The sequence below is a fragment of the Triticum dicoccoides genome, chromosome 5A, assembly GCF_002162155.2.
Source record: "Triticum dicoccoides isolate Atlit2015 ecotype Zavitan chromosome 5A, WEW_v2.0, whole genome shotgun sequence".
Taxonomy (NCBI): Eukaryota; Viridiplantae; Streptophyta; class Magnoliopsida; order Poales; family Poaceae; genus Triticum; species Triticum dicoccoides.
This window is the reverse complement of record NC_041388.1, coordinates 413,822,907-413,835,211: the sequence shown is the minus strand read 5'-3', so window position 1 is coordinate 413,835,211 and position 12,305 is coordinate 413,822,907. Positions and strand designations below refer to the sequence as shown.

Below are 12,305 nucleotides of genomic sequence, written 5' to 3'. Positions count from 1 at the left end.
TCGCTTTTATCAGGCGAGAGCGGGCGGTCGATTCGGTATCTTAAACTCACCAATTCTAGTTTCCATCCCACCGCCGGACTTGGTTGCCTGACGAGATTGCACCTGCGGTCCGTGCGCATCGGCGACGATGAGTTGGGGTACTTCCTTTCTAATTCTTTGGCTTTGAGGCATCTGCTACTCTCTTGTTGTGGTGAGATCATCTGCTTGAAGATACCTTGCCTGCTGCGGCACCTCAGGTCCGTGGAGGTGTTTGAGTGTGAGATGCTACATGCAATTGAGAGCAATGCCCCAGATATCTCTAGTGTCGACCTTGGACTTGGCGACCAAGTGGATTTCTCAGTCTCACTGGGAGACGGTTCATCTCAAGTGAAGCAGCTCCGAATATCACCTGCATCCCCAAGTTATGCTCTCGGCAAGCTTCCATCAATCACACCCGGTGTTGAAGTCCTTAACATATCGTTGTTGCCACACGAGGTATGCATAATCTGAGACTTTAGACCGTCAATTCCTTGGTTTTGTATTCCATAATAAGAGCATCTCCAGCGGATCCTCTAAACTTAAATTCCTTGGTTCTGCGAGGAGTTGTTATATCAGGGGACATACTAATCTCGGCACCTCTTTCTTCAGCAGGTGAGCACACCAATGGTGCCCGGAAAATTCCACCACCTCAAGTACTTGAATATTTCTCTTCCCGCTGTCTCGGCAGTAGATGAATATGATTATTTGTCTCTGTTAGCTTTTCTTGACGCTTCTCCTGCCTTGGAGACTCTCGTCTTGAGGGTAAGTCCTGTTATATAGCCATTGATTTAACAATTGAGTATTATTACTGTTTCTTTACAAAGTCTGTTTATTAAATAGCTCTGATTGTCATGCCTATTGTCTTTAGCTGATCATAGGTTTCTATTTTCACTTCTAAGTAATTTAGAAAATAACAGTATCTCTTTTCATAAATACAAGACACCTAGAAAGCTTGCAATCAAACTTTGTCAACTCTCCTCGATATAGTAAACCATTTTGACCGGTCAGGTTACAGTTGTTCCATTAGATTTGTCAGGGATCACACAATATCAATTTTTTTATATTAAAATAGTTGTATGTAAAGTAACGGTCAAACATGCATATTTGAGATTGTAACGATGCTCAGAACATAATTTATTTATGAACAAGTGGAGTATTTAGTAACATACATAAATAAGGCGCATCTCATGCTAATCTTGTCGTTGAGCCCATTTTTATTTCAGACGGTTCATCTAGAACTATTGTCATTTCGTGAGAAGTAGTTGACATTAACATATTGTGTCCTTGCAGTCAGCGAGGATTATGAACTGTGTTAACAGAGGCTGCGGTAGGATTCATTGTGATGTTTCACATTTGACGCGGGAGCAAGAATTTCGCCATGGCAGCCTCAAGAATGTGACGATCTATAGTTTTTACTCTGCTGAAAGCTTGATTGAGCTAACCTGTCGTATGCAGTGCCTGACGCTGGACACCACCTATGGTTACTCTAGGTGTTCCTCACGCAGAAGCGGCAGGTGCTTCTCCATGGACACGCGTGATGTCCTACAAGCCCAGAAAGCGCTCGTGGCTATAAGAAGACGCATCAAGCCCCAAGTACCCTGTAATGTCAACTTGATTGTTGTGGAGCCTTGCAGTTCGTGTCATGTGAGCGATAACTGATTCTAGACTTTTCTGTTTCAACTTTCAAGCCATGTGATAGAACTGCATATTTACATAGTATTAGAGATACGGAAGAAATGTCACTCTGCTGAGATTTTCACAAGACATGCTTGTTTTTTCACCTTTTACTGTTCACCTGGGGTCATCTGTGGTTGTGATCAGCTACGGGTTACCAAAAAACAGAGAGGTACTTCTCTGTGGTTGATACTTTCATAGGACTCGGTCAAGCAGCTTAGTTGTATGATCATTTAGCCGGCCTCATTCTTACCATTGCATGATGTACATAAGTGGGTGTAGGTCTTAATAGTTACTAGTACTCCCTCCGTTCACTTTTATAAGTCGTTACAACTAAAAATGAACTACTTTGCATCCTGTCTGAAATGTCTTCAAGGTCTTATAAAAAGGGTGAACAGAGGTGGTATAAAACTTTTATTCACCCGGTCACATGATTGCTACGTATTTGGTTTGTCTAGCCTGAGAGTCTAGCGGAGTTGGGGGGCAAGATCTAAGAGATGATGAGGTCGACTCTTCTGAAGGTGCTGGAACGGAGCGTCCGAAGTGAGCACTAAGACTGAGAGTGACCCATGCAAAGATCAGTTAGTATTGTAGGCATTTTTCTTTAATACCCTGAAGGCGGATGAGCAAAAAAAAAAAATAGAAGTATCAGGACATCTCCAACGCTGACCCGTAAATTTACTTCCGCACTCGTTCACGAAAAGGTGAAGACCAATCCGTGGACACGCATGCGAAAGCCAGCTATCCAACGCTGCCCGCATACATTTCATGCATTGTTTAAACAAACCGGACAAACTTCATTCAAACCGGATGATATTCATACCAACCAGACAAGAACATTTACATTTCAGACATATTTTAATTAAAAACTGTGCCGGACTAAAGTAAAACTAGTCTACGGCCGTTGCTCGCGGACATCCATTCCCATGATATGGATACCTTAAACTAATCTACGGCCAGCCGCGATGGATCTTCCTTGTCTTTCTCATGTCCGATAGCCCGCTTATCGGACTACCGTGACCCCAGAGGTATATGCTTCAGCGCAAATGACCGCTCCCCCTTGTTCGGCAGTGCCGCTCATTGGAGTGGCACCGGACAATACGAGTCTGCCGGAGGGGAATGGTGCCCTTCGCTTCCGTGAAGTATGAATGAGGGCTGGTTTGGGGGTAGGGGGGGGGGGCAATGATGCCCTGCGAGTGGGCAAGTCACCAGCTGTGCACGCTGGCGATGTCGTGACGGTGGCCTTCGTTGGACCCAAGCGGAGACGGCCTCCCATGTTCTAATTTTTGTCGTTGATGGTGGCAGACGTGGACGTGTTGGCCGCCGCATTGTCGATATCCGTGAAGCCGGCTTCTTTCTACGCCGTCAGGGCGCGGTTCCACCAATGTTGGCGGCGGATGACGCGGTCGCAGGCACGGGAGAAGCGGTACGACATGGCCTCATCCATGGCAGCCACGATGCCTGTGCTGTCATGCTCCCCCGCGTGTCGGCCTGGAGCAACTCGCCACCCCACAACGAGGTGGCTTGGAGCGGCGAGTTTGCTGAATCACGCGTTGGCTTGGAGCGGCCTCCTCCACAAGCTGGCCTACAACGGCCTGGAGCGGCGAGGGAGGTGGAGCAGAGTTGATTGACTCGTTTCTAGCAGACTCGGCGGGCCACCAGCCGGCTTTTATGCAGAGAACTCCTTTTCCTGCTCGCCGTATGCCATGGAGAGTGCGGAGAGAATGGTGCAAGGAGGAGATGGGGAGCGGAGGTGTGGTGTGATTGTTTGCACAGCGGTTGGCATTGTTTAAATAGCGTGTGGAGGCCCGGAGCCAACCAGCGTTGTGTTTAATATCGATCGGCTAGCGAACCGATGTGCGGCCGAAGTAGTTTTCTCGGCACACGCGCTGGTTTAATGGAGGAAGGTGGGCAAATAGCGTCCGTTTGAATGCGACAAGGAGGCGTGTTCAGCCGGGCGTGCAGCGGGTAGCGCTCTCTCGGCCGGCAGTGAAAGGTCGCGGCCGCTCTGGACCAACATCAATGGGGAGCGTCCGCTCTACAGCAATATGAATGTGGGCAGGTGCCCCCCCCCCCACCCAACTTTGTCTCCGGTTTGACCGAAAAAGCATGTACGAACTGCTTGGCGAACCGATGCAGGACGCGTTGGGTGGCAACACACCTCCAGACCCGTGCAATCTGAACGGTTGCGGGTGGTTTGAGGGTCTGCGGTTGGAGATGCCTTCACTGGAGCTTCTTGGCTTATGCGACAGGCTCACTGTTTTGACTCTTTAATCAAAGATTGGCATGATTCAATCCTACTCTAAAATTGAGAAAAGTATACTTTTCGTCCCTCAACTCTTGGTGAAGTCTAGATTTGGTCCCTCAACTCCAAAACCGGACAACTTGCACCCCCAACTAACGAAACCGGACAAGGTTTGTCCCTGGTCTCGATTTTGACCGGTTTTGGTGCTGACTGACCCCGGTTTTGACCGGTGCCGACTAAAATTCGCGTAATTTTTTCATATCCGTGAACTTTTTAAAATTCACATACTCTTTTCAAATCCACATAGTTTTTCAAGGTCGTGCAATTTTTTCAAAAATAAACATACCTTTTTCAAATCTGTGAACTATTTTGAAATTTGTGTACTTTTCCAAATCCATGGTTTTTTTTAATTTGCGTAATTTTCTCAAATCAGTGTATTTTTTCAACTTCGTGTAATTTTATCGAATCCAAGTATTTTTTTTTTCAAATCCATCTATTTTTAAAATTTGCGTACTTGTTTCAAATCCGCATACTTTTTAAAGTTCGTGTATTTTTTTCAAATCCGTGTTCCTTTCCAATCCATGAACTTTGTTTGAAATTCACATACTTGTTTCAAGTTGACATAAATTTTCAAATCCACACATTTTTTTCTAATTCGCGAAGATATTCAAATCCGCATACGTTTTCAATTTCACATAAAATTTTCAAACCCAAAAAAATATACGTGAATAGGAATAAGTATGTCAATTTTTAAAAATTACATGAATTTTAGAAAAACCACAGGAACTTTAAAGAAGTACGTGGATTTAAAAAAAGTACGTGAACTTGGAAAAAGTACGCAGATTTGGAGAAGTACACAAATTTTTAAAAAGTTCACGTATTTGAAAAAAATACCCGAATTTGAAAACATTAAACGGACTTGGAAAAGGTATGCGAATTTGAGTCGGCACGGTCAAAACCGGGTTGGGACAACACCAAAACCGGTCAAAACCGTGACCAGGGATGAATCTTGGCCGGTTTCAGTAGTTAAGGGCGCAAGTTGTCCGGTTTTGAAGTTGAGGGACCAAATCTAGACTTCACCAAGAATTAAGGGATGAAAAGTATACTTTTCTCTTTAAAATTTTGCCTAAATCTGACTTTATCATAGCGTCTCCAACGCCTTTTTAAGCTGGATCGCCTGAACGCCAAGAAAACCTTGCGACATCAAACAAGGCTGTACTCTGCTGTCTAACGCACAGGGAGGCTCTCCCGAACGGCTGATCGGCCCTGCCCGAATCCCCGATCGAAGCCGTGCACATGTCAACGGGGGCCGCCGCACGTGGAAAGGCACGCCCGTTCGTTCCCGGACACCGCGCGCGCGCTCACCGACGCCCCGTGGACACCACGCAACGGCAGGCCTCTGCTCTGACTAGCACCAACACCAGCCAGCACGTCGAGCAGCATTGTTAGGGCAACCAACCAGGACCAGCAGACGCATCCATTGGTTTCTGCCACTGGCAAGCGACGACAGCAGCAGAGCAGAGAAATCAGTGAGCAACAGCGGCCGATTAGACCCGCGAGCCCGACGTGCATGGCCGCCCTGTACCCGTCACAGTTCGCCGGGCGGCGGCCTTCAACTCGACTCGGACAGGTGATGCGGGGGGCAAGGGCGCGTGTGCTCCGCCCACCAACTACCCGAGCACGGGCACGAGTTACAGGCGTGTCCACCCTCTGTTTGCACCACGGCCAGGGCACGTATCTACTGGTAGCCACCATCTGGTTCAGAGACCTGCAGAGTCGTGGTGGTCGTCGAGTCACTCCAAAGCCTTGCAGCTGTTCGTCGTCGTTGCTTGCCGCCGACTGCACCGTACCCACGTGAACTCCCCCGTGACGTCCCACCGGCCGGCCGGCCGAGGGTGGTAGCGGTGTAGGGGTAGGGGCACGGCCGGCCGCCCACAGCGAGCGTCCGTCCGTGCGGTGAACCTGAGCGGCCGGGCTCCGATCGCCGTACTGGTGACCCGACCAGGTGCACATACGTGCACGTGGAAGCGGAACAGCCGGCCACAGGACGGAGCCCGTGGCAACGGAGAACGCTGACCGACGCACAGGAACAGGCAAGAAAATCCAGACACATGCACGCACTGTAGGAGCGCCACCGGCCACAGCCCAGCCGGTCGCGTCGATCGGTTTCCTGCCGCGCGCCACAGTGCCGACGCACGCAGGTCAAGCAAGCAAGCATACGACGGAGTTAGAATTACAAGATGCAACGCGGGCAAAACTTTTCTCCTTTGGTTAACCGCAGGAGACAAGAAAAGAGGCTGATTTTTAGGACATGGAAACAACAAGGACCACGAGGTCCGGCCTCCTCATGTCTCCCAAGCCCTTTTCTCCCCGGCGAAAGCTTCAGAAGCAAGCCAGGGCCGGGTTGTTCCTTTCTCCGGCTTGGAGGAAAGCATGTCACGTAATCAAGTTTGGTATCCCTTTTACTGCTATCATATATCATCGTGCATGCAGTATCCGCCGAATCTAGCTATGTGAATATGATAAATAAACAACAGGCACGGCGCAATAAACATACTTATCAAGCGCTTTATCATGTTCCAATCAACCGCATCTCACCATATCCACCACAGATCGATGCTCTTACCTGCAACGGCAGAGTTCTGGCTTACCAAGAAGGCAACGACGAGAGTGGCAGCACATGAGAAGTCCAGTGGCTCTGGGCCTGGTTGCTCGTCCACCGTCTACATGTAGCACGTACGTACCAATACCAAAGCAAACAAAAGACATGTTCTCCTGGTCCTGCAGACTGTTGTTGAAGTGGAGATACGCCGTGAGCAAGCTAGGCATTTGGCAGGCATGGATGACAGGCAGTCACAGCGGCGACAGGAGCCTTTTGAGCTATGCCAGCCTCATGCTTAACCTTCTAATCTAATGCTAATAAATCATGGGCTAGCTAACCCAGGCAGGCAGGCAGGTGCATCTAATCTCCCCAGGCCGGCCTCTCTGCCAGGCCCCCACCATGAGGGCGAGGCGCTACGGCCACATGGACTACAGATGGAAATACCTGTAACACTGCGTTGCAAGCAAAATGCCTCCTCCTCCTGCTCCTCCTCCCTTGGCTTTGGCTTTGGTGACAAGAGAGGAGAGGGTACGCAAATGGTTGGGGAAAGTTATGGGTGACAGTTGGAGCTCGCGAGGATAGGCCACCCTTTCCCATTTAAACACACTGCCATCCTCTCTGCGGTTCCTTCACACACCTCCACCCCCAGACACACCATAGCCATACACATGGTCCGGCCCTGAAGAATTCTTGCCCCCCTCTCATGCAATCCAGCCCCTCCCTCTGAATTCTCTGTCCTCTGAAGAAGGCTGAGTGCAGGAGGATCCGGTGCTCTTCTCGGGTTATGGGTGCTCAAGAAGCATAGACAAGAACAACTCCATCTTCAGTGCTGCATTGTTGAGGAGATTCAGATTTCGGAAGAAGCATAAGAGTTGGTGTTCGCAGAATTCTCCATCGACCTCGTTCTGCCTCTCTTCTTTGGCCTTTCTTTTCTCTCTTTTGGTCTCCCGCTCCCGTGGCCTGTCATGGAATCCTCCCAGATCACCGGGGATGGCGGCGAAGAGTGCAACAGCAATGAATCTGGGTGGACGATATACCTGACCTCCCCCACGAGCAGCTATGAAGCAAAAGAGAATGGCAGTGAAGGGAGCAACGTTGAAGATGGCAGTGGCTACATCACTGAGAGGAGGAAAGGGAAGGAAGAGAACAACGCGGATGATGATGGAGATTATGATTCCCTGGCGTCTGATGCTTCCACAGGGACATCTCAAGTGAAGGTGCTTGAAGGCAAAGAAGAGAAAGATCGTCAGACAAATGACGGTTGCAGCAATGAACATGGCAAGGATGAACAGGCTGAGACGCTTACCAAGTTCTCGACCGGCAGCAACAAAAAGGCGGGCAAGGTGAAGAAAGGGGACGACAAAAGCAGCAAAAGAGGCCACAATAGAAGACGTAGCTCATCAAGAACAAGCTTCTTTTGGTAAAGGATGTAAAAACCTTGCTCGTCTATTTCTTTCTTATCAAGCTAGAATCGATGTCAGAGGCATGAGGAATTGAAGGCCTTGTCATGGTCCCTGCTATTGCCATCTATTGTTTTGTCCATTTGTTAGCCACCTCATAGGTTAGTTCTTCCTATGCAAATCTGTCACCCTTGAATTATTATTCATTGCCCTATTCTTAATATTGACATTCAAGCACTACATGCTCTCCTATGTTTCTATAGACATTAATGATCACTTTGTCCAGATACACCTCCCCAATGAGGTGTTTGAGGCCACCAACCCAAAAAGATAATTCGGTTCAATGGCCTTCTGCTTTCCCAATATTTTTATAGGTCAGAATATCTGCATGTGTTAAAATTTACTCAGAAAAAGCGTATATAGAAATCTGCTTTATCATGTGTCTGTCAATAATCTTTTCACGTTTGGTGAGCAATCTAATATAGTACTCCCTCTGTCGCATAATATAAGAGTGTTTTTGACACTAGTGTAGTGTCAAAATTGCTCTTATATTATGGGACGGAGGGAGTATTGTCTATCAGTTAAGTTATATGAACTGCTACAGAGCAAAAATTAATAGGATTTACACAAATCTCCTTAACACATCTTTCTTACCCTTGAGTAAAGCAAATCCTATGATATATAGTAGATCAATCTTACTACAACTGATGCGGCATTTGCACATGAAACCTAGGAATATCCGGCCCTTCCATATAAGAAGCATTAGACAATGTACAGTACATTTATAAACAATAAGATGTAGAAGATTTCAACAAGACGAACCAACAATGTACTGTACAAACAAGTGTAGTTTACAGAACAGCTTAAGTAGACATGACAAGTAATACAAGGTACAAGAGCCTCCAGCTATCACCTGATATGTGCAATTCCTACTCTTTGCGTCTACAGTAGTTCCCTCCCAACAGTACTAGCAGCAGTAGCATATGGAGCACCTTCTGCTGGGCAAATGATGCAAAAGAAGGTATTACCTCCCAACAGCAATCTCACTCCTGAGATAAAAGAATGAAAAACTTATTAAGGGGAATGGTAATCAGTTAGTAAAAGATAAAGAGTTCAACTGAACTAGCAAAGACAGGGCAAAGCAAAACTGCAAAAGAGATAATTGAGTTGTTTCAGAATTCAGATGAGGGTGAGCACCGGGCACAATCAATTCACATGGTTTTGGCTGTGAGTTGATGTTTTGTTGTGAAAGTTACAGTTATCCAAAGTAGGCAGGGATGGTGATTTGTGAAATTCCCAACTTTAAGTCGTTTCACTCAGCTTTCGGATGCTATTTTTTCTGACCAAACACATAAAAGCCACTTCATTCAAAAGCATCAGTAGCCAGCTCAAGGTCGCAAAAAGAAATATGCCTAATCACCCAGATGACTATCATGCCTAATCTCACACCAGATATTCTCAGAAACAACAGAAACAGCAGGCACAATCTTCAGGGAATCGTACAGGGTGTTCCAGCTTGGACTCCTTGGAGTTCTCTACCAAGCTATCAATCACAACAAGGCCAGGACAACGAGGGGAGCTAACCTGCCACATTAATTTGTGAGACTAAACACAAAATGCAGCCTTAGCAAATGTACTCCACATGGCACATTTGGCAGTAAAAATTGCTTAAAATGTTAGGGCGACAGGGGTCATGGGAAATGGTGCGGACTCTGAAGTAATGTAACACAGGACACAATGCTAGGGGAATCGTGCTGAATGTCAATTTCCTGGATTCCAAGTACGACAACGTGCTCCTGCTCAAACCATCGTGGCGTCGTCCATGCTTATCCACATAGCCAGTCAGGAAGCATGAACATGTGGAGCGAGCACATTGTTTCTTTGATTCCATCCAAAATTCACCACTAAAGTGCTAGACAAATCGATTCCACCGCGCTACATTCCAGTATTTCTCATCGCCGAGGGCACAACCTTGGAATGAATTGAAATGAACGGATGAAATTCTTGGCATCGGGCTTACGATTAGGATGCGCCGAGGGGGTCGTGGGCCTGGTGGGAGGCAGCTCGCGGCTACGACGCGACGGGCTTGGAGTGGTGGAGGAAGGCGGCGGAGCAGAGCACGGTGGTGACGACGGCGAAGAGGCCGAGCGCGAACATCAGCGACATCCCGGCCACCGCCAGATCCAGCATCAGCTGCGCGCCGTGGAACACCGCCCCCAGCGACATCCTCTTCCCTTCCCTTCCCCGACCCCTCGCCTCGCCTCGCCTGCGACGCGCTCTTCTCGGAGGAAGCCCGTGGCTATATCACGGCAGCGGAGAGGCGGGGAGAGCCAGAGGAGGAGGAGGAGGAGAAGCGGCGGGACACGCGGCGCGGCGGGGGCAGAAGGGGAGGCGGCGAGCCGACCACCTGGACGAGCGCTCCTGCCATCTGTGAACCGTGACACAACGATCACATGGAAATCAGGAAATGTGATAGTATATTTTTTCCGTAGTTTTTATTTTCCATAGAAGTTTCGAAAATATAGAAGTTTCGAAATCAGGAAATGTGATAGTGTATTTTTTTCCGAAGGGAAAACCGGTTTCTGCTGATTGATTTGAAAAATCGTTGGCTCAATCAAAATAGTAAACCAAATTCAAAATTGAATACCTCAATTGAATGAAAGAGTTTCTAAATTAGGGAACATAGTGAATTAAAATAATTAAATAAAAGAGCTTGAAAAAGTGTTGACCCGGTTAAAATCGGTTGACCCGATTCTAAATTAAATACCTCAATTAATAGTGAGGCCTTAAAAATTAGGAAGCATATTGTATGGTATAGAAGAATTGAATGTGAGAGCTTTGAGAAATTATTAACCCGGTCAAAATTAGGTGACCCAATTTTAGTTGGAGACCTCAATTGAATGTGGGTTTTTCAAAACTAGGGAGCTTAGTGTTACAGAGGATGATGATAATTAAGTATGCAAAGTTTGAGGCAAAGTGGATGGGTATAGATGACATTTGCTGTACAAATTAAATTATGTACAAAAGCTTTGTGATCTTGCTGTAGTCGGATGGCTTGGCCATTTGGGCTGATTTTTGGTGTAGGGTGATATAAGATGGTGATGTGCATGCATGTAAATTTGGGCAGCAATAAGATGAGCCTAAATGGTACTTCATGTACAACTTGACAATTCGCACGGAAACTTTGGGAGGGGTCTGTGGTCATATGGTGTGGCTAATGAGGCTAAATTTTGATGGAGGCTAGTCTTATATGTTGGATAACATGCATGCAAAATTTGAGGATATTTGGATGAGTGTAACTAGTACTTCATGGTGTGCTCAAATGGTGTGATGTAAATTGATAAAAATGGAGTGGCAGTGATGTTTTTGAAGGAAATATGTCCTAGAGACAATAATAAAGTTGTTATTTTATATTTCCTTATCCATGATAAAGGTTTATTATTCATGCTAGAATTGTATTGATCGGAAACTTAAATACATGTGTGGATACATAAACAAATACCATGTCCCTAGTGAGCCTCTACTAGACTAGCTCATTGATCAAAGATGGTTAAGGTTTCCTAACCATAGACATGTGTTGTCATTTGGTAACATGATCACATCATTAGGAGAATGATGTGATGGACAAGATCCATCCGTTAGCTTAGCATATTGATCGTTCAGTTTATTGCTATTATTTTCTTCATGTCAAATACATATTCTTTCGACTATGAGATTATGCAACTCCCGGATACCGGAGGAATGCCTTGTGTGCTATCAAACGTCACAACGTAATTGGTTGATTATAAAGATGCTCTACAGGTATCTCCGAAGGTGTTTGTTGAGTTGGCATAGATTGAGATTATGATTTGTCACTCCGAGTTTTGGAGAGGTATCTCCGGGCCCTCTCGGTAATACACATCATAAGCTTGCAAGAAAATGACTAAGGAGTTGGTCACGAAGTGATGTATTACAGAACGAGTAAAGAGACTTGCCGGTAATGAGATTGAACTAGATATGAAGATACCGACGGTCGAATCTCGGGCAAGTAACATACCGATGGACAAAAGGAATTGCGTATGTTGTCATAACGGTTCGACCGATAAAGATCTTCATAGAATATGTAGGATCCAATATGGGCATCCAGGTTCCGCTATTGGTTATTGACCGGAGAGGTGCCTCGGTCATGTCTACATAATTATTGAACCCGTAAGGTCCTCACGCTTAACGTTTGATGACGATGTAGTATTATATGAGTCATGTGATTTGGTGACCGAATGTTATTCGGAGTCCTGGATGAGATCACAGACATGACGAGGAGTCTCGAAATGGTCGAGAGATAAAGATTTATATATAGGACGATGGTATTCGGACACCGAAAGTGTTT

The 12,305-nt window shown here is 46.5% G+C and overlaps 1 protein-coding gene across 1 annotated transcript; it reads left to right on the top strand.

The window, feature by feature from the left end:
- Positions 1-7,189: 7,189 nt before the first annotated feature.
- Positions 7,190-8,237, top strand: LOC119297474 (protein SOB FIVE-LIKE 3-like). Its single transcript, XM_037575253.1, has one exon. It carries the CDS (start codon positions 7,505-7,507, stop codon positions 7,961-7,963), a length of 459 nt encoding a protein of 152 aa, XP_037431150.1. The 5' UTR covers positions 7,190-7,504; the 3' UTR covers positions 7,964-8,237.
- Positions 8,238-12,305: the final 4,068 nt, after the last annotated feature.

Coding starts and splice junctions, on each gene's coding strand:
- LOC119297474 (XM_037575253.1), top strand. CDS start 7,505: ATGGAATCCTCCCAGATCACCGGGGATGGCGGCGAAGAGTGCAACAGC.